Genomic DNA, 22,540 nt, shown 5'->3' on the forward strand with positions numbered 1-22,540 from the left:
TTAGGGCAAAACAAATGTCGGCTGCTCCCCTGTGTCCAGCACTGAGCTTGGCAGTGAGACCACAGTCCTAGGCAAAAAAGTGCTTTGAGCTGTTCCCTCTGGCACTAAGAGTCAAATACAACACTCAGTGCTGAGGACCTGAAATGCAACACTGACACACCAAATGACACAAGGCTGACAAGCGCCAATATTATCTGTAGGACACAAATTCTCCACATCAATATGAGCAGAAGAAGATCTAGCAATGAATGCTCATGACAAGGTGGCCAGCAAATTCACTGTGACCAGGTTGGGGAGAGAGAGACGGAGTTTGTCCAGAAAATGCCTGTTTGTCAGAATCTGCATATACAGAGCTCGAGAGCCATCATAGTTGAGGACTGACCAAACTGAGCTGGGGAGCAGGACACTTTGGAGTTCCCTTGCACATGGCAGGAAGCAGAGTTGAACTGAAATGACTCAGCAAGATGGGAGCAGGTCTTCCTGACTCTGTCCTTACAGGCACCTCCCTACCCACGCCTCTCGTGGGCTCCAGCCAGCAGGAAGCAAGGCTCCCATTCCCAGAACACAGGCCAGAGGAAGCAGGGTGCAGAGAGGGTCTGGAGAGGGGACCGACAGAGACCAGCAGCTTCTGGTCCAGCCAAACAGGTCAAGCACACAGACTGTCAAAGGAGAAGAGAGTCCAGTGAGAAAGTAAGACTCATGCATTTACTTCAGTTGGTTTGAATGAGCTGTTTTACCTGGTAAGTATATGAAACCTGATAGGCACATAGAAAGATGCCCGCCATGAAATTGCTCGAGGTGTGCCTCTACCCCAGCAACCATTCAGACTCCTCTCTGCATATCTCTCTACCCAGACCTCAGCTGTAGCCACTGGTTTTCACCATGGGGATGCCTTTCCATTCTTAATAAAAGAAGTATGTGGGGTTTCTAGCATGAGCATCTGTGAATAAAATTTGATGCGTGGATAGATCTTAAAAATTGTTAATTAGGTTGGGAGTATGAATTGACCTGTCAATGCCCATGTTCAGCAGAGAAGCAATTACAGAAACCAGAACTCCCATCTTCTGCAGCCCATCAGGAATTTTGGTCCATACTCCCAGTGGGGGAGAAATGCAGGGGAAGATAACTAGAGAGTTCTGAACTCCAACTCCATCAGGACTCGAAGAGAGAAGAGTAAAAAGGGATCATTGTAGGGATCACTACATTTGGATGTAGTGATAGGTGTATGTGTGACTTGGAAAGGAAGAGAAGATGAGACCACAGGAAAAATGGGAAAATACATACAAATATAGATACGGAGCTGTAAAAATAATAATTAACCCATATCTGTACCACCACCATGTGCACTTAACCTGTTGCGCTACCACCCAACTCCTCGTATCTGTAACCTTAGAAGAATTGCTGTAGCTTACAATGGAGGGGTTGGGAATTCAAAACTGTGGAGGGAATGGTGCAGAGTTGTATCCCTGTTATCTTGTAAATTTGTAAATCAATATTAAATCACTAGCAAAAAGTAAATAAATAATGGTTAATTTACTACTTGCTTATTTAACCAGAGCAGTTGTGGTTTAGGTAACTTTCTTCTTTTATGGGACAGAGGGAAATTGAGAAAGGAGGGGGAGAAAAAGGGAGAGAGACCCCTGCAGTCCTTCCCCCACCTATGAAGCTTCCCACTGGTAGGTGGGGACTGGGGGCTTGAACCTGGGTCCTGGCACATGATAATGTCTGCACTCTAGCAGGTGCAACACTACTCAGTCCCCTCAGGGCAATGCAGAGGACTGAAACTGGGAGTTCTGAGTCTCAGACATGTCTGTTGCAAAACCACTATGCTAATGAACAAGGAAGTCACAGGAAATACATTCTGTGGAATACTACTTTGCAATGAAGAAAGTGTTTTTTGTCCTTCAGGATGATAAGGATGGAACTGGAGACAACTATGCTTGGTGAAATAAGTAAGGCTGTGAAAGCCAATTCCCAAATGACTTTAATCATATGTGGAGTTTAGAAAATTGAAAGACAAAAACTTGTAAATCAAACAACCAGGAGCAGCCAAGCTATCTTTAAGACTTTGTGAGGTCTGTGGGGGCTTGAGGAGGGTGGATCGTGCACTGAACTGTGGTGGTGCGTGCACTGTGTAACTAGACCCTGCAGCTGCAGACCATTATTAAACCACTAATAACTTATTTTGCCCTTTTTAAAAAACATACCTTATTTGTTTTATTTTTAATGAGATGAGAGAGAGATGCAAAGAGGCCAGAGCACTGCTCAGCTCTGGCTGATGGTGGTGCTAAGATCGAATCTGGGACTTTGGAACCTCAGGTGTGAGAGTCTTTTTGCAGAACCACTATACTGTCTCTCCTACCCAATCCCTTATTTTTTTAATTGAGAGCAAAGAATAGGTTTGTGTGCTCCTTGGGCCATTCATACTTTATCCTATCCCCCCCCCCCGTTTTAGTATTGACTCCTTTCTTTCTTCTTTTCTTTCTTTCTTTCTTTCTTTCTCTCTTTCTTTCTTTCTTTCTTCCTCTGGAGAGATGCAAAACCAGATAGAAAAACAAAACAACAAAACAAACAAACAAATAAAAAAACCACCACAGCACTGAAACTTCCTTCTACTTAGTAAGAGCCAGGCTGGAACGTGGGTGGTGCATTTGGCAGAGAAGCACATTGTGCAGGTGAGCCTCTTCGCTGGTCTCGTATTGCCTTTGCTCTTGTCATTGCTACAAAGACCTCACAGCTTCAGGTGGAGTTCTTCACAGAGAGAGGGAGAGAGACTGCTGCACTGAAACCTCCTAGGTGCAGTGGGGTTGGCAGTGACCCTGACCTGTGCTGTGAGGGAGCAGGTGCTCTTCCTGATGGGCCAGCTCTAGCCCAAGTGGCCTGGACTTTGCTGACATTCGGGATCATGGAGTGACTGCTGTAGCTATCAGCACAACCTGGAGCAGCTGGCTGGGCTCCCTCTATGGCAGAACTTGATAGCCGGTCATCATGGCCTCCTCCTCCTCCTCAGGGAGCCTTCTGCCTTGCTGCTGTGTGGGAGACCAAGCTGAGGAGGCCTGGACAGTCAGCCTCAGCCATCCACAGACGCTCGGGAGGTAGGGAGGTGCTGCCCTCAACAACCAGACCTTGTCTTCCGGTAGCTGTGCCCAGACCCTAGGAAGGTGCCAGAGGCCCCATATCCAGGTTCTCTGTGGAGCCAGGGAGAAACAGCATTCTTCATCTGCAGCCCCCAGCATCCCCAGATGGCTCCCAGCTGCTTTCCAGGCAGCCATTCCTGCAGGAGGAGTGTCTTGTTTGGCTAAGGGAAAACTGGTCAGATTGCATCAGGACCAAATACCACATGGAGACACATCCCACCACAGACGTAGTGAGCAGGGTTCAGCCCAGGGCCATTGGGCACTGGACGTGGGGAGTGACACTGGTGGTTCTGAAGCACTTTAAGGCCAAGTGGCATCTGACCCTGAGCCTGGACTCGAGTACATGGTCCCTCAAGGTATTTTCTTTGGACGGAAATGGCTGGAGAGAAGGTGTGTGTTGGGGGGAAGGGAGCAGTGGGGAGAGGGCCAGCTGTGGTGGGCCTGCAGCCAGGGGACAGAGTGGGCACTGACCCCTGCAGAACATCTGAGGTTTCCAGTCTCGGGATGGGGTCCTCTAGGCCAGGCCTCACACAAAGCCTCCCTCCTCCATCCTGTCCACACAGAGCAGCAGAGGAGGATGGTGAGCTGGGGCTCCCTGAGAGTTTGCCAGGGCAGGAGGGACGAGCTCACTTCACCACCAAGAAGACAGCTTGGCTTTGGGTGGCGGCCGACTGTGGAGGAGGGCATGTGGACACTCATCTGATGGGTGACAGGCTCAGGAAAAGGCACCAGGTTACACCAGACAGGCCCTGGCTCAGGGTGGCCTTGCTGGGCTAAACAAGTGACAGTGAGCCCTCAATGAACTCAAAAGGACTCAAGTACTTTTGTGGCAAGCTGAGTGAGAACAGGCCTTGGCCAGTTTCCTGGGGAGGAACACACTGCATGGAGATTCAGGACCAGGCAGATGCCAATGGTGCAGATCAGCACTGTCCCTGTACGGGGATGCCCTTTGGGCTGGAAGGGTGTTTCTGGTCACAGCCACCAGGACACACACTGGGGTTTTCTGAAGGGAGAATAGATCTGCAAGGGAAAACTCAAAATTCTGTGAGTTTAAGTTAATGGCAAACTTGAGACAGTAAGTTTAAGTCATCTCCTATCCAAAGAAGGTCAGTGGCTAAAACTGCAGTCAAGGACCACTGGTCTCAGGCACACTAGTCCTGGAGAAAGTAACATAAATACAGACTTGGCTTTGCCCAGGACTGGTACTGAATTTTAATTCAATATGGGAAAGATAGCACAGTGGTTATGCAAAGAGACTCTTATGCCTGAGGCTCCAAAGTCCAGGTCCTCTCACCACAAGCCAGAGCTGAGCAGTACTCTGGTAAAAAGAAGAAGGAAAAGGAGGAGGAGAGGAAGAAGAATTTTAATGCAGTTGTGATCTAAGACTGTGACCTTGACTTTTATAACTTTTGGTGCAAATTCAAATAACTCAGTAATGCAAAAGTGGAGATAATCATAGGGCTATTGATATCTTTGATGCAAAGTGCACATTAAAGAATTTGTCATAAAGAAAATGTGAAGCACGGGGAAGGGCACCCTTCCTTCCTGTCTTATGCTGCTTTCTGAATCTTTTATTTCTGCTGAGAGGGGGCGGGGGCTGGGGTGCACTCAAGAAGAGCACCTAGTGCTGGTCTGAGGAGCTCCTAAATGGTGAAGAGCTGTCCTCACTGTAAATGTGGACAGAATGAGAGAATAAAGACTTTAGAACAAAGCACAGGGAGAAAGGCTAAACTCCCTTCATCAGCATGGCCGAAAGTGTGTGCCATTCAGGTGAGCAATTAGAAAGTTTTTGAAAATAAAACACGAGTGGAGTGATTAACAGAAGTTTTTAAATTGCTTTGACATAACGCTTTAGTAAACAACGAATAACAACACATTTAGAAAACATTGCATCCTAAGGAATCTAGAAGCTCATCTGAAGATAAGAGACCAGCTCAAGTCATCTTCCTTTCCTTTGCTGTTTTGTTTCGATAGAGTCAGAGAAGTAGAGGGCCAGAGAGAAAGGGAAAGAGCCCATGGCACTCAAGAGTCCTTCAGTGTGGTGGGGCCAGCTTGAGCCTGAATCACAGACATGGCAGACAGGGCAGAGAACTATCCAAGTGAGCTTTCTCAGCAGCTCTAGAATAATTCTTAACGGAAGATGCTCTTTGGGAAAGTTTAAAAGAAAACAACAATAAAAAACATGCAACATGTTGGATTCATTACTATATCATTTTCTCCTTAGGAGTCACCCTCCACAGAATGAAGGACATAGCAACTGTACAGACCTGAGTAACAGACCAGCTGAACAGGGTTGGCTTTGATGCCTTCCTGCCGACAAGAGCAGAACCTATCTTCAAGCATAGTGAAAAAAGTGAGGCAATACTTCCAGAGCACAATGTCAGTCGGTGTCTCATGAGGAGCCAGTGAACCCTACCTCCTTCTGCCTGTCATTATCATCATTACTGTCCACACGAGGGACACATGAAACCTCCCAGGGCTTTATCTACATACAAATTAATGTATGTCTTGGTGCACTGAGTTCTCCTACTTCAGAGCCATGAGAAGCTGAAAGCACAGAAGACAGAGGATTGTTGATCAAAGCCCTGTGGCGAGACCATGATCCAAGGGCTGCTTGTGTTGTTAAGAAGACAGTGAGAATATTTTCATGTAGGATGATAAAATGCAACAGAGTTCTGGGAAAACATTCCTTCCTTGTCACTCTAGTAATTTGTTGTTCCTTTTTATTTTGATAGGAAAGGAACGATATGTATCATAAGAAAACAAACTTGGGGATCCAGAATGGGGTCAACAGTGTTTCTTTGTTTCTCCTTCTGGTTTTAACCAGTTTCAAGATTGATTCATTTCCAGGAGGAGATGAACTTTGCAGTTCTGGGGAATTCTTGCAGATAAGCAAAAGACCAGAAATCTTTGGCTTAGTTCTCTGCACTGGACAGTATGGCAAGGCCCTGAGTAAATAGCTATTATTTTAAGTGTTCTCCAAGAGAGGTTTCTGGTCCCTAGACACTATGGAGAAAACTCAGGCTCAACAAAAGGTTAGTCTTGTTCTGGCCACTGATCCTAGGCAGACTGACCTCTCTCAGTATCAGTGTCTTTGTTCTATTAAGAGGACAGAAGCAGTGAATGTCTAGAAGACTTCACAGCTTGAAAATCTCTAACTCTTGTCCTACCGGTTAATGAAAAAAGTCAGGTTGGTGAGTTTTACCAGCAAATCCACAAAGTGAGAATGTGCAGGCCTACTGGAGGGACTCAGGTCCATGAATGACTTAGAGCTGCAGGTCAGTCTAGAGAGTCTGTCACTCTGCCTTGGGGACATGGTGCCCGGTGGTGGGTAAGGGCGGAGTTGGTGGTGGGGGCAGCACACAGAAATACACCATGGGGGATAAGACAGTGTGCTCATGTGACAAGTGTTTGACAGGTCGATATCCTTCAATCAAGTGACTTGATAAATACAAACAGGGACAGTAAGGGGGAAAGTATCAAGTGACAGTTGAACTGGGTGGGGTGTACTGTGCAAAAGCAAAGGACTAGGAAGGTGGCAGGGAGGGGGTGGAGGGGCTGAGGATCCTGGGGTAGGGGAGCAGTGTCTTCCAGACTCCTAGATACCGATCATGGGGAGAAGAGAGGTTGCACCTGCGTGTCAACAGCACACTGTAAACCACTAACCCCCTCCATAAAGCATTTAAAGGATTTGCTATGCTCACTGTGTCCTTTTCTTTAGCATAAGCCACACCGACCAAACCATAAAGGGGACATTGGAAAGTGTCCTTTTGGTCCAAGCCACTCTCTTGTCATCCCCAGACCACACCAGGCAACTTCAAGACCATGAGCTGCACTTGTGGGGAGGGTGTATATGGCTTTACCCACTTGCCTCACCCCACCACAGCCAGCAAGCCACTCCTGCCTGAACCAGGTGCTGGAGCTGCACAGACAGTGGCTTCAGGCCCTAAGCCCACAGCACTCCCTCCTCCACACCCCCTGCCAGGCTCTCTGCTGTCCATCTGTCTGTCTGAGTAGATTGGATAAAGAAAATAATTCTGCAGAGCTTAAATGCTCATGCACAGGCTTTTGGAATCATCCAGCCCTGCCTTTGGGTCCTAACTCTTCTCTTTGTTTCTAGCAAGGCACTTGCTGTCTCTGAACGTTAATGTTTTCGTCTATAAGACCGACAGCCTCCCTCACAGATATATTAGATGAGGTGAGATGTGCAAGGTACTGAGCACAGTACTAGGTGTATTGCAAAGGGCCCATACATAGAATCCATTCTTTGTATTTGTACTAAAGAAGATCTCAGGGGGTGTTTGTGAAACAAATGAAGAACAAAAGGGCCACCCTTGAAATTAAATCCATTAAATGGTGACGATGGAGGAGAGATGACTTCATGGTGTTGGGAATTTCTTGCAGGTGATCAGATGATGGGGAACAGACATGGGGCTGGCAAAGAGGCTCACCTGGGCGGTGTGTTGCTCTGCCGTGTGCACCCGGTCTCTCTCTGTCCCTCTTTCTCTCTCTCTCTCTGCCCTCTCTGCCTCTCTGTCTCTCTCTGTCTCCTGTCTCTCTCTCTCTGGTTTTCCAGCTCTAGCTGAAGGATGGGGGCTGTAGATGTACCAGTCCCTTCCTTCCTAAGAGCGTGGCCCCTGAGGCCTGGGTCACCCAGGCTCCCACTCACCCCCGACCATCCATGGGGAAGGAACTGGCCATCCGCCCAGTATTTGCCGTTGAGGAAGAAGAGGCCAGCAACCATGATGAATGCCCACACAGCCAGGTTCAGCACGTTGAGAACGTTGTTGAGGCCCACGGAGTTCTTCGCACCCAGGGCCACCACCAATGTGACGCCCACAGCAATCAGCAGGGCCAGCAGGTCCGGGTATGATTCCTCACCCTTCCCTGAGGGCACAGATAGGGTGAGGGGGAGGTGCCTCAGACCAGAGTGAGCAGGAGGGGGCTACCTTAGGATGCTGAGGAGGGTGGAGAGTTTGGTATAGATGGTGGAGACTCACCTGTGTCTATGTCAGTGTGCCTGTGTGTCTGTCTGTGCCTGTGTGGGTATGTATGTATGTGTGCACACCTGTGTGTCTATGTGCATGTATGCATTGTGGATGCATGTCTGTCTATTCCTGTGTTGTCTATGTGTGTCTCTGTGTGCCTGTGACTGTGTGTGTGTGTGTCTATGTGTGTGTGTGTCTGTGAAAGTCTATATATCTGTCTCTGTCTAGTCTGTCTGTGTCTGTGTGCTTATGTGTGCCACCTTCTGTTAGTGTTTGGTCTGAAAGTGCCAGACTGCCTCTAACTATGAACCCTGCTGGCACCTCAACTCTCCTGTGTGTGTACAGGCAGTGGGCAGGGGGCTGGGGGGATAGGCAGGCTCACCCAGGCCATTTAGCGTCCCCAGGGTGTGCACGGTCCAGCGGCTGATGCTGTGGTTGGCCAGCGAGTCGAACATGCTGCTAAGGGCACTGGCGCCAGCTGCTGTGCCGATGAGGTACTCCAGGATCAGGTTCCAGCCGATGAAGAAGGCTACCAGCTCACCCACTGCCACATAGCTGTAGGTGTAGGCTGAGCCCGTGGTCTTGGGGACACGCACACCGAACTCTGCATAGCAGACACCTGTGAGGAAGCACTTGTGGACGCTGGGCCTAGTGGGGGCTGGCCTCTGAAATAGGGGCAGCAGGCCATATAGGCCTCTGGACAGAGATGCTCCATGTCCAGGGGTTCAGGCAAGCCAGGCCCACCCTCAGCTCCCTCCTCCCACTCAGCTAAAAATGATGAATTCACCTTCTTTACCTCATCTTGAATGGAGCTTGAATGAATCATGTTAAGTAAATTATGCCAGAAAGAGAAGGATGACTATGGGGTGACCTCACTCATGGGCAGAAGTTGAGAAAACAGAAAGGAACAATACAATGCAGAACTTGGACAGGGTTTGGTGGATTTCACCAAAGAAAAGGAATTGGGTGGTGGGGTGGGAGTGGTGGGGGTGTTTTTCAGTTCCTGGTGCACGATGGTGGAAGAAGACTTGGGCTGGGAGTGAGTGTGTTTGGTAGAAAACTGAGAAATATTACACATATACCAACAACTGTATTTTATTAAAACAAACAAACAGAGAGCTGGGTGGTAGTACAGCAGGTTAAGCGCAAGTGACTCAGAGCACAAGGACCGGCGTAGCCCCCAGTTCCCTACCTGCAGGGGAGTTGCTTCACAGGTGGTGAAGCAGGTCTGCAGGTGCCTATCTTTCTCTCCGCCTCTCTGTCTTCCCCTCCTCTCTCCATTTCTCTGTATCCTATCCAACAACAATGACATCAATAACAACAACAGTAAAAAAAAAAAAAAAAGCAAACAAAAAAACACAGCTTGTCCCCCCTGAACGCTGGGGAGAGGGCTCAGCACCAGTTTATGGAGCCCTGGGGAGCTCAACTTCCATATTTAGAAAAAGCACTCCCCCCCCTTTTGTTTTCTTCTGTTGTCATCTGGGCTTCATGGCTGTGAGCTGACCTTTTCAGAGAGAGACAGACCAACAGAGCAAGGGAAAGATAGCCCAGCACTGAAGCCTCCCCCAGTGTGTGTGTGTGTGTGTGAGTGTGGTTCGGAAGGCTAAAACTTAGGGGGCATATCACAGAGCCGGTGCACTGTCCTTTGTGTTGACTTGTCCCCAAAATCCCATTTGGTGTGAATCTCTCTGTCATCACTTCCTGGGTGTGAGACACCCTGCAGGAACGTGGACCTGACTCATGATGGCGCCCACAGTGGACTACCCAGCGCCAGGTCACGAGTGCCCTTCTCACTCAGCTCCCACATCAAAGCTTGCCTCAGAGGGCAACACATTCCACAGTCTGAGAGACTGAGTTCTAGGGAGGGTGGCCAGTTAGACATACAAATGCAAAGAACAAGAAATCAGTAATGGATGACTGGTGATTGACAAAGAGGCTTGTTGGGACTTGTGGGCTGGTCTGTGAGGACATGTGGCCACACTCTTCCCCCAGCCTGGCTAAGTGCAAGTAGAATCAAGCATAAGGACCCAGGTTCAAGCCTCAGTCCCCACCTGTTTCATGAGTGGTGGAAAAGAGCTGCAGGCATCTCTCCTTCCCTCTGTCTCTCTCTAACTCTCTCTCTCTCTCTCTCTCACCCTCTATAAAAATATAGTAATCAGGCAAAGGACTCTGGGGGAAAGGTCAGGGAGGGGGCTGGGGATATCTTTGGGGTCCTGGTGCATGGTGGGGGGAAAAGCCTTGGGCTGGGAGAGAGAGTGTTCTGCAGACACCTGTCACATAAGATGAGAAACTGTGCCCATGTGTCAGCAACTGTAATGTAAACCATTAACCACCACACCCAATAAAATGATAAAAGGGGAAAAAATCAAAATAATAAAAGCATATGACCACTGGGAACAGTGGAGCTGTGCAGACACAGAGCCCCAGAAATATGCCTGGTGGCAAAAACAAAACAAAACAAAACAAAACAAAAAGGGTGGGGGTAGACAGTATAATGGTTATACAAAGAGACTCTCATGCCTGAGGTTCCAAAGTCTCAGGTTCAATCCCTCACACTGCCATAAACCAGAGCTGAGCAGTGTTCAGGTATAATAATAATAATAATAATAATAATGCTGCCATGTGACTTTTTTCCCAAGCTAGTGAGTGTGCAGAATCAGACTCAGGACTCTCAGTCTGTTGGGGAGACTCTTTGGTGCCTGAAGGGGGTAGTTACAGTCCTCACTTCCAGCTCTGCCCACCTGCCAATACTCATACCTTCATGTTCCCTCTCTCCTCATCCTTTGCCTGCTGCCAGGCCTAAAAACTCTCAGGAGTCTGGCTTTCTGTGGGGCATAGGCATGAAGGCAGTGATTTGAGGAGTGGTGTGGCCACCTGCTGGCGGGTGAGGGAGGATGGAGGTTGGGTGCTATATCACCTTCTGGACACAGCTGACAAGGACGAGACATTACTTCTCTTCCAAGATGTCTGTGTAGAGAATCCTGAAGGATAGCCTCCCACTGGACTACCTACCCTGAACTGCACAGCAAAGGTGAGATTTCTCCTCACACTTTCCAAAGGGAAGCTCAGTGAATCCCTTGAGCATTTTGGTGGCTTCCTGGAAGAGGTATTTCCACTGAGGAAAACATGAAGTGTTCTTGGCTGGATTTATGGTATCAACCACTTTCTTCTTCCTTCTTTCCTTCCTGCTATCAATGGGATTTGGTGCTTGCATGACTCTTCCATTCCCAGAGAATCCTCTCTCTCTCTCAATCTCTCTCTCTCTTCCTATCTCTTTCTCTCTCTCTTTCCCTTTCTTCAGAGACTCTTCTTTTGCTTCTTTCTCTCCCTCTCTTTCTGTTCCTTCTTTCCTTTTCTTCCCTTCTCTTTCTCCTCCTTCATTCTTTTCTTCCTTCCATTCTTTTTTCCCTTTCCTCCCCCCCCCCTTCCTTTCCCTTACTCCCTTCCTTCCTTCAGGGTAAGAGTGAGAGTGAGCATGTGTGCTCAGCCAGGTGCTCAGAGACAGACAGACCTCTGCAGCCCCACTCCCCACTGCTTCTGTACAGGTGGGGCCTGGCTACAACTCATGCCTTTGTGTGTGGCACCCTGTGCTCTCAAAACTCCCCACACTGACCTGAGAGGATGGAGGCCACTGCGGCAATGATGAAGGACACGATGACACCCGGTCCGGCCATCTCCTTGGCCACCAGCCCAGCCACCACGTACATGCCGGTACCAGCGCAGCTGCCCACTCCCAGAGACACCAGGTCGGCCGCTGACAAAACCTGAGCCAGGCGGGGGCCCCTGGCACCCTCCTGCATGGCGGCTGGAGGCTGGGTGCGCAGCAGGCGGGACAGCAGGGCAGCCCAGGCTGCGGGCAGTCCCCCCGTGAAGGCCATGGTGGGGGGGGTTCTGCTGTGTAAGGGAGTCCAGCACGGGCGTGAAGGGGGAGGGGGATTGCAGGGGACTGTGAAGCTGGGGTCCTGCAGGGGGGGTCTGGTGGTGGTGGAGGGCTCAGAGCATGCCCCCAGGCATCATCCAGGTGCAGAGCTCACGGCAGGATGGGTCTCGGAGCTGCTTCCCAGGCATGGGTGGACTCCTGCTGGTCAAGAGAGAGGACGGTGAGACCAGAGGACTGCAGGCTGGCAACACCAGGTCCCCACCTCCAGGCTTCCACTCCCGTTCTCCACCCTAGGCTGCCATTAGATTTTTGTATTTTTATTTATTTTGGATAAAGACAGAGAAATTGAGTGAAATGACAAAGAGAAAGAGATGGAGAGAGAGAAAGAGAAAGAGAGAGACCTGCAACATTGCTTCACCACTTGTGAAGCTTCTCCCCTTGCAGGTGGGGTCCTAGGGCTTGAAGATGAAGTCTTTGCACATGGTAACATGTGCGCTCTACCGGGTACTCCACCACTTGACCATAAACACACACACACACACACACACACACACACACACACACACACACACCCCTCCAGCTGTGCTGAGACTTGGCTTATAAATCTTGGGCATAATTTTTAGGGAGCTATAACACCCCTTTCTCCTCCACAGCCAGAGCTAAGTTGAATCTATGTCTCTTAAAGGGGTAGTGAGTGACATGTCATGGGATCTCTCAAATTTTGGTCTCAAGCGTCATGATCAATATTTTGCACTCTTCTTTCATCCTTTCCAGGGCTGGGGCTGAGGGAGCGGGCCCTGGTGGTGCTGGATGCTGGAGGGTGGGGTGGGGGTGGCTGGTAGCTCCCTGGCATCTCATGGGACAGATGTGTAGCTAAAAACCCTGGTGGTGATGATCTAGACACAAGCCCTGTGTTTCACATATAATCACAAAAGTTTATTTTTTCCCTAGAGCTGGTGTGTCCTGTATGTGAGATTTCACCACTTCCAGAGCTGACTTTTTTCAGAGAGAGAGAGAGACCTGAGTGCTGATGCTTTCTCTGGTGCTGTGTCACCTCCCTCATGACCCCTCAAGTCCCACACCCAACTTGATGAGCTATCTCCGGCCCTAAACATATGGGATATGAAGTGATTTAAATCTGGGGACACATAGTTTTTCAGGAATGTGACTATGAGGTGCCCTAGTGGAGGACTGTTATTTCTTTGGTTTGAAATTGAAGAGAGGCTTATAGGTGTAAGGGCCAAGGTTGCCATGGAAACAGCAACCAGTGCTGCTGCAATAGCCAGGGCAGCGCCCATGGGCAGGGCTTCTGGCGCTGTGGTCTCGCAGGCTTCACCATACACACCTGGCTGGTGCTCTGCTGGTCAAAGGTCAGCTGCCAAGATCTCACTTCAGGCTGTCAAAGCAGGTGGTGACAAGACATTTATTCCAGGAAAGGGGTGTGAGGTGTGAGAGAGCTGATGATTGTGTCACATGACTTCTGTCAACAAAGAAAATGCAGAACTCATGTGAGAATACTTGCCTTGAAAGCCACAAGGGTTTTTTTTGCCTCCAGGGTTACTCTAGGGCTCAGTGTCTGCACTAGGAATCCACTGCTCCTGGGGACCATTTTCCCCACTTTGTTGCTCTTGTTGTAGTTGTTATTGTTGTTGGATAGGACAGAGAGAAATTGAGAGAGGAGGGAAGACAGAGAGGGGGAGAGAAAGATAGACACCTGCAGACCTGCCTGTGAAACGGCCCTAGTGGAACTGGGGGCTTAAACTGGACTCCTTACACTGGTCTTTGTGCTTTCAGACATGTGCATTTAACCCGCTGAGCTACCGCCCAGCCCCTGAAAGCCACAAGTTTTATCAGATTCTAGAATGAGCTTTTCAGGTAGAGTTGGACATTGACTGCAAGGACTGTACAAAAAAGTCTAAGTCCAAGCAATGTACCAATATTATTAATTAATACTACTTAACACTTAATGTAGCACTTGTCTGCCCCTAAAGGCTTTGCAAACACTAATTAGAGGAATCAGGTGAAATGTGGCAGCTCAGTTTACAGGGTGATGGCTCTTCTGGTTTAATTTCCTCTTCCATTTCAAGCTGTTGTGGCAAATTGGTTTCCTTTTCTTTTCCCTTCTTTCCCTTCCTCCCTCCCTCCTCTCCCTCTTCTTCCTTTTTCCTCCTCCTCCTCTCCCTTCTCTTCTCCTCTTTTTTATTTGGCTACTCAACTAAAATTGAAATCCAGATCACTTCAGAGAAGAAGAGCTGTGTCTCCCACCCCTGCCACCAGCTTGCATGTTGAATTCCTACACCCAGCTCGTCTGCAAGAGACCTTGTCTGGAAATAGCTGTTACAGAGAAATCAGTGAAAACAAGTGATCTCAGGCCTCATAGTCTCCTGACCCAGCGTGACCATGTCCTAGGAAGGCTATTTGGACCCAGACACACCGAGGGGAGGACAGGCCGTGCTCATGAAGGAACTAAGGAGGGAGATGAGTGTGTGAGGTGGGGGTGGGGGGACTGGACTGGTGAACAGACAAACAGTGATGAGGGGTGGGGTGGGCAGTCATTATGGAAAATCCCATTCCTGGTGATTTTCACTGTCTCTCACTTAAGGCAACAAAGCCCTATTTTCACTCGATTTGTCAATATGCTAGTTGGTTTCACAATATGACAGCCTCTAGTGGTCATTTCTATGGTAAAAGAGGCTGAGAAGAGCCCCTACTCATCTAGGGGACATAAGGCCCCTGCACAGGGTCCTTCCTGAGCAGGTTGCTGGGCCCTGGGCAGCTAGCTATCTATGCAGGGGACACTGTGATGATGAGCCCATGGTCAGGGGCCGTCTGTCCCAGAGACACGGAGTATCAGCCAGATTGGGGGTCATGTGGGAGCTTCTGTGTGTCAGATCATCACCATATAGGGAACCACTGAGACACAGGTCTGGGGAGAGCTCAGTCCTGCCCAGTGTCTCCACTGTTGTTGCAAGCGAGCCTTGGGGACACTGCCTTCCTTGCTAGGAAATTTCCTGGCGAGAACAAAATGTACAAAAGGAAACAAGCTCCCAAATGACTGCTGACAGGATCCATATTCATGACCCCCAGACTATGCTCCTCAGAGAGTCTTGGAAACTGGCTGTTGCTGTCTCTGCAGGATGAGAAGTGAGTACGTATTTGTGCTTTGAATCAGGATTCTCAAAACACCTCTGGGATGGAGCTGAGGTGGTGGGTGTGGGTGTGGGTATAGGGGTTCTAGGGCAGGATTGTCCTAGGGGAGGGGTTGTGGGCATGAGGGGTTTCTTGACTGTCAGCATAATGATAGTAAAAGCAGGTTGTGGAAGGATGAGAAAGATTATGGTGTAGATGCTTCCAGACCAGGCAGAATTCTGGAATCATTTCAGAACTACCTTTGGAAGGCGAGGAGAGGGAGAACAAAGGCCAACAGGACAGCAAACAGCCCAAATTATCCCTGCTGGATTTGATAGAAAGGGGTTGCAAAACCCTGGCGACATTCCCTAGAGAAGCTTTCTAGCATTTGTTGGAAAGTCCCAGCTGTAGAGAGCATAGACAGACAGAAACAGCCCTAACTGCCAAAAGAGTCTTTTTTTTTTCCCCTCAGTAGAGCACTGCTCAGTTCTGGGTGATGGTGGTGCTGGGGATTGAACCTGGGGCCTTGGGGCATCAGTAATGAAATATTCTTTGCATAACCATTGTACTATCTCTCCAGCCCCTTCAATATATATATGCTTTTTCTTTCTTTCTTTTTTTTTTTTTTACAGAGAGAGTCCAGAGACCTCCTCAGCTCTGGCTTATGGTGGTGCTGGGGACTGAACTTGGGACCTGAAAGCCTTAGGCAGGAGAGGCTTTTTTTTTTTTTTTGCAGAACCACTGTGCTGTCTCTTGCCCGCTTCTCCTTTTTTCATTTTTATGAGAGGGAAAATGTGTGAGTGTGTGTGGGAGAGAGAGACTGAGACACCAAGGCACCACTCAGCCCTGCTCAGCTCTGGCTGATGGGGGTGCTGAAACTGAGCCCTTAGTCTCAGTTATGCAGGCCTTGCACTCCACTGGCTGAGTTGTCTCCCACCCACATGTGACTCTCTGCACAGTGTGCACAGTGTAAACTGGCATCGATCTGATCTGGCTGTTGACCAGACCTCTTGGGCCCCTGTTGCTGAACCCACCCCTCCCCACCCCTCCACCCTGGTGCCTGGCTGGTGTGGCAGGTCTGTTGTATTGCACCAAAGCAAAGGACTCTGGAAAGGAGGGCAGGGAAGGGACTCTGGATCCTGGAAGATGAAGGCAGAGGGGGACCTAGATTGGGGGGAGAAAGTATCTTACAAACTCCTGTCATGGGGAGATAAGAAATTGTACCCAAGTGTCAACAACTGTATTTAAACCATTAGCCCTCCCCTCAACCCCCACGCCCCCAGAAAGTGAAAACAGGGGAAAAAAGATCTGTATCCTGGGACTTTCACCATTGTCTGTAGTGTGGCTCCCTGGGGCTGCAGGGATCAGGGTAATCTGCTTACAGGAACAGCTTTAAGTCTGTAAAAGCAGCTAACACAACTCTTGGCATCTTATCTCTCCAGACTAAACACCTGTCATCAGCTTTTCAGTGATCACGCCTGTCTCAATGTGACAGCTTCTAGATCAATGGCTCTCTAATGAGGCATCTCAGGTGTCTGCAGCTTGTCGTGGCTGGGCATTGTGGACGTGAAGAAGGGGCAAGGCAGTTGCTTTTGAAATGTGTGTGTGTACATGCACTTCCTGAAGGACATGATGCTGGTGTTTCACAAATACACTCTGATAGACAACTGACTTTAAAACCAGAGGTCCTGCGCACCACTGGGCGGTGGTGCACCTGGTAGAGTGCACATTATAGTGCACAAGGACCAAGGTTCAAGCCTTCAGTCTACCTGCAGGGTGGGGAGCTTCACAAGCAGTGAAGCAGTGCTGTATTTCTCTCTCTCTCTCTCTCTCTCTCTTTCTCTCTCGTTCCCTCTCGGTCTCTTTCTGTTTCTATCCAACTAATAATAAATAAAATATTTTTAAAAGGTAAAGTAAAATAAAATCAGCGCTCCCAATTTTCAGGGCACTGTAATTCTTGACTATATCTTTACCGACTGTATGACTGGTCAAATCCACTTTTTTTTAACTTTAGAATATATTAATATTTTGATTTTTTATTTAAATTTTTAAAACATTTTTTATCAGTCTAACAGCATGTTTTCCCTTCCTGTCCCTGATGCTTGAATTCCACCTGTAAGTGAGATCATCTGGGATCTGTCTTCTCTTCCTGGCTTATCTCCCTTAACAGCGCTCCTCCAAGCTCCCCAAGTATCTTCTGACCACCTTGCCTTGCCCTGTGGCCTGGTGCTGAGCTGGTTCATGCGTGGCCTGTGTGTGATCCCACAGCTGGCAGGCTTTGCTTGGACTATCTATCAGGGCAGAGTGGGGATTCTTGACAACCACGTGGCCAGACAGGAGAGGCTGCACCAATCTGGCTTCTTTGCAAGAGCTTGTTCTTTCTCTCTTCTCTTTCTGAAAATGGATCCAGTGTTCTGATCAGCTTGCATTGTGGTAATAAAACAGCCCCATATTGCAATATGCTGCAGCAATAATATTTACCCCTGTCTGCAGCTCTTCTCCAGGCTGGGGACTGGCTTCAGGTCTCCCCTCAGTGTGGAGTGTGAGTCCCAAATGTCTGCACATCCTGAAGCCCAGACTCAAGAAGCTGAGCCGTATGAAGCCTGTGTGTTCCCTTAGCCGAGGAAAAGCTCAGAAAGCTCAGGGCATTGCTGCTTTTGCTTAGAGCTCACTTCCATGACTAGTTCTTCCTTCCTTCCTTCCTTCCTTCCTTCCTTCCTTCCTTCCTTCCTTCTTTCCTTTCTTTTTCTTTCCTTTCCACTGGGATTATCACTGGGGCTCAGAAGTTGTAGTATAACTCTATTACTCCTATTGGCCATATTTATCTTTATTTTTTAAAGATATTTGATTTATGAGAGAGAGAGAGAGAGAACACCAGATATCACTCTGGTACAAATGTTGCTGGGGATTGAACTTGGGACCTCATGCTTGAGAGTCCAATGCTTTATCTACTGTGCCAACTCCCAGACCACTTTTTTTGTTTAATATACAGAAAAAATTTGTGAAGGAAGGGGAATAGAGAGTGTGTGGGAGAGAGAAACACCTTCAGCACTACTTCACTACTCATAAATCTTGCCCCCTGAGGTGGGGACCCTAGGCGTTAACCTGGGTCCTTGCACTTGGCAGCATGTGTGTTCTACCAAGTGTGCCACCTCCTGGTTTCCCATCAGCTGAAGAAAGTATAATAACCAAGCCCACAGCCAATGATGAGGTGGTTGTATACTTCCCACAGATGCAGAGGAATCGCATCCCTTTTGTTGCCTTTGTTTTTTTTATTGTTGTAGTTATTACTGCTTTTGCTATTGATGTCATCGTTGTTGGATAGAACAGAGAGAAATGGAGAGATGAGGGGAAGACAGAGAGGGGGAGAGAAAGACAGACACCTGCAGACCTGCTTCACCACCTGTGAAGCGACTCCCCTGCAAGGGTGTTGTTGTGCGCGGGCCGCAGAGATGAGAGAGAGGGGGTCCAGAGCGAAGAGGAAACACAAATCTTTATTTGTGCTGGCACCTCAGAGTTGGGTGCTAGAGAAGCAGGTTGGACCACGTGGAGGTAGCGAAAATGGCCGCCTCACACAGTAACCTTTCCTGTGTCTGAACACTGGAGTGAAGCGCTGGCAAGAGAGTGAGGTGCGGAAGAAGAAGGGCTTTTATAGGAGTAGCTTTCATGAGAATGGTAAGGGGGAGGAGTAACCATAGCATTCCAGGATAGGATAATAACTCTCGTGAGAATGGGAGGGGGGAGGAGTGACCAAAGCACTCCAAATATCACGGGGATATAGACAATGCCCTGAGGGTACAACATGGCTGAACAGGCACTCCGAGAATGTCCCAATTCTCGCGGGAACTAGCAGTAGCCTGAGGGGAAACATGGCAGATATGACTGCATCGGCACAATTTCCCAGCATCTCCCCCTTTCCTTTTATCTAATGCCCAGGGCAACAGTGTGTAAAGTCTATGAACTACTCAGGGTCAGTCTATGAAAAACCAGCAACGTGAAGGGAAGGAAGCTGCTGTAAAATTGTCTAAAGTGTCCAAAGGGTATACCAGCAAGTCCGATAGAAGTCTCAGTCCAAAGTAGGCGACTAGGGGGAGAAATGGCAGGGGATAAAATACTGCATGAGGAAGGTCAGCCTCTGGAATTCTTCTTTTCTGTAGATTGTGAGCTGGAACTGCCAAAATGTGACAGGCAAAGCAGAAGCAGGACATGGCAGAACCTACAAAAGTTGGCTCACAGAGCCCTCTCTCCTACCCCTTCCCTGAATGTCTTATGTTATGACTGGCCAGTTGTGTTTTGTGAGTGAGTGTGTTGAATGACCAAAAATTTTTGTATGACCCATCTGCTCAGAGTACTCTAAATGTTAAAACCATTGTCACTAACATGCGTTAACTCTCTAAGTAACCTGAGTCTGTTTATAGTCCAAAGTCAATTATAGTAAACCTCTAACTTGTTACAAGTTTTATTTTTTTTCACAAGTAAGTGATTACAGCTATCAAGCCTTCATATGAGGAATCATCTGTTCATATGGTAAGGTATTAAACTGTAAGAAGTTCCTCCATATCCAACCTAAGTGAATTAACAACATTCACATATTCTTGTACACTTAACTGGTGTATCTTGTCTTGCCACCATAGGCCTGCCTTTGTCAGCCAACAATTTAAAGATGTTTCCCTTTATAACATCACCCATGCCACGGACATCCTTTACTACCCCCAAAGACAAATGGCTGTTCCCCTGGACATCACATCCACTGACTGCTTCCCTTAGACTTAAGATATGATCCCACCTCTTCATACCAATGGATACATTCCCCCTTCCTTACCTGTCTACCCTTAGTTGTGGGACCCTAGCTTGTTTTACTTCTTCTGCTCACAATAGGTCCTATAATTCTTTTTTTTCAACATTTTAATTTATTTAGGAAAGAGAAAGAACTAGATATCTTTCTGGTACATGTGCTGCCAGGGATCGAACTTGGGACCTCACGCTTGAGAGTCTAACACCTTATCCACTGCGACACCTCCCAGACCACGGTCCTATAATTCTTAACAAGCTCATGGCTTTTTTGTGGCAACAGATTGATGCCATAAAGATGCAACCTACACAAACTCACTATCATAGGCTGGACATGGCAGAATATTGAGTTGCTGTGGAGGATTTGCCCCCCTCCATCAGAACGTCCACCATGTAGAGGGCTGGCTAGTCAATGATGGGTAAGAGGAAACTAGCGCTATCCAGTCAACCTAAGACAGGTCACCTGGTACTACTGGGCAAAAATGACCAGGTGTTCCAATGACGGGTAAGACGGAAGGCTGATCCCCAACCTAAGACAGGCACAGTCCACCCTGCCACAAAACAAAGTCCACCAAACATCAAAACATGATATAAGACAGGGGGACATGTGGGGAGCCACATGTGCCCTCAAGGTTGCTATTGGCATGGCCATAGAGTTTATTTTAAATGATAGTTTCTGGGAATCAGGTGGTGGCACAGCGGGTTTAGCGCAGGTGGCGCTAAGTGCAAGAACTGGCTTGAGGATCCCAGTTTGAGCCCCCAGCTCCTCACCTGCAGGGGAATCACTTCATGGACGGTGAAGCAGGTCTACAGGTGTCTTTCTCTCCCCCTCCTCTCTCCATTTCTCTCTGCTCTATCCAACAACCACAATATCAGCAATAACAACAATATAATTACAACAATAAAACAACTAGGGCAACAAAAGGCTAGATACCAAAAAAAAAAAAAAAAGGGATAAGATAGTTCCCGCTTCCCTACACCTTAGAGTCTTTGTTAAAAGATAAGTTCTTTTCCCCCATGAATATATAATAATAAATGAATAGGAAAGATACATCCCCCAATACTCAGTTGGCTAAGGCACTAAACCTCTTTTTCTATAAAGCATTCAAATCAGATGCCCTGCTAACCACGAGAAGCAGATTGTTTGTGTTTCTTCCACAGGAATCCCGGAAAAAACCATCTGGACCCCTGCACACCCTGACATCACCCACTAGATGGCATGACTACAGTCGCACACCCCCCCCCCCCCCAGAAACCCTAGATGTCACCTGACGCGATCTGAAGAACCTGATTCACAGACTCCAAGGACAGAACATTTTTACTGTCTGTCTGCCTTTCCTGCTTCTGCTTTGCCTGTCACATTTTGGTGGTTCCAGCTCACAATCTACAGAAAAGAAGAATTCCAGAGGCTGACCTTCCTCATGCAGCATTTCATCCCCTGCCATTTCTCCCCCTAGTCGCCTACTTTGGACTGAGACTTCTATCGGACTTGCTGGTATACCCTTTGGACACTTTAGACAATTTTACAGCAGCTTCCTTCCCTTCACGTTGCTGGTTTTTCATAGACTGACCCTGAGTAGTTCATAGACTTTACACACTGTTGCCCTGGGCATTAGATAAAAGGAAAGGGGGAGATGCTGGGAAATTGTGCTGATGCAGTCATATCTGCCATGTTGTCCCCTCAGGCTACTGCTAGTTCCCGCGAGAATTGGGACATTCTCAGAGTGCCTGTTCAGCCATGTTGTACCCTCAGGGCATTGTCTATATCCCCGTGATATTTGGAGTGCTTTGGTCACTCCCCCCCCCTCCCATTCTCATGAGAGTTATTATCCTATCCTGGAATGCTATGGTTACTCCTCCCCCTTCCCATTCTCATGAAAGCTACTCCTATAAAAGCCCTTCTTCTTCCGCACCTCACTCTCTTGCCAGCGCTTCACTCCGGTGTTCAGACGCAGGAAAGGTTACTGTGTGAGGCGGCCATTTTTACTACCTCCACGTGGCCCAACCTGCTTCTCTAGCACCCAACTCTGAGGTGCCAGCACAAATAAAGATTTGTGTTTCCTCTTTGCTCTGGACCCCCTCTCTCTTCTCTGCGGCCTGCGCACAACAACACAAGGGGGATCCAGGGACTCAAACTGGGATCCTTACGCCGGTCCTTGTGCTTTGCGCCATGTGCGCTTAATCCACTGTACTACCGCCCGACTCCCATGATTTTTTTAAAGGTTTATTTGTTTTTGTGAGAGCTAGAGGATGGGAAAGAATGAGTGTGAGGAGGAAGAGCTGCTCACCCAGCTCTGGCCCAGCAAGGTGCTAGGGGGAAGCCCAGAACCAGGCCCTCGGGCATGCAAGTCCTGTGCTCTGATGCTACTCCCTGCCCTGAGCCCTGCTGTCCTCCTCAGGCTTCTGCTTGTTGCCACCATGGGAGATAACACTGTTTCAGGAACTCTTTTACTGGTGAGATGAGATCAACTGACATCACTGCCATTCTGCTCTGGTGATAGAATTTTCAGGTGTAGGGAAGGTCTGATCTGGGTACAGACTCAGTCTCCCTCCTCACTGGGAAGATCTGCATACCCAGGAACTTGAAGTGGGGTTTTCCCAGGTGCCTCTCAGAC

General features: G+C 48.4%; 1 protein-coding gene across 2 annotated transcripts in view; it reads right to left on the minus strand.

Moving 5' to 3' along the window:
* Positions 1–22,540, minus strand: part of SLC7A14 (solute carrier family 7 member 14) — a 70,510-nt gene that overhangs the window by 19,165 nt on the left and 28,805 nt on the right. Inside the window, exons 1-4 of one of the 2 annotated variants that reach the window (XM_007518350.3) lie at positions 13,351–13,480; positions 11,739–12,203; positions 8,508–8,744; positions 7,807–8,024 (exon numbers count right to left, since the gene is read on the minus strand). In XM_007518350.3, the coding sequence (XP_007518412.1) occupies positions 7,807–8,024; positions 8,508–8,744; positions 11,739–12,003 (720 nt within the window). In that variant the 5' untranslated portion in view covers positions 12,004–12,203; positions 13,351–13,480. Of the gene's footprint in view, positions 1–7,806; positions 8,025–8,507; positions 8,745–11,738; positions 12,204–13,350; positions 13,481–22,540 lie in introns of those variants that run through there. The other variant, XM_060171952.1, reaches the window with a different exon arrangement.

This window comes from Erinaceus europaeus, chromosome 14, assembly GCF_950295315.1.
Source record: "Erinaceus europaeus chromosome 14, mEriEur2.1, whole genome shotgun sequence".
Classification (NCBI taxonomy): Eukaryota; Metazoa; Chordata; class Mammalia; order Eulipotyphla; family Erinaceidae; genus Erinaceus; species Erinaceus europaeus.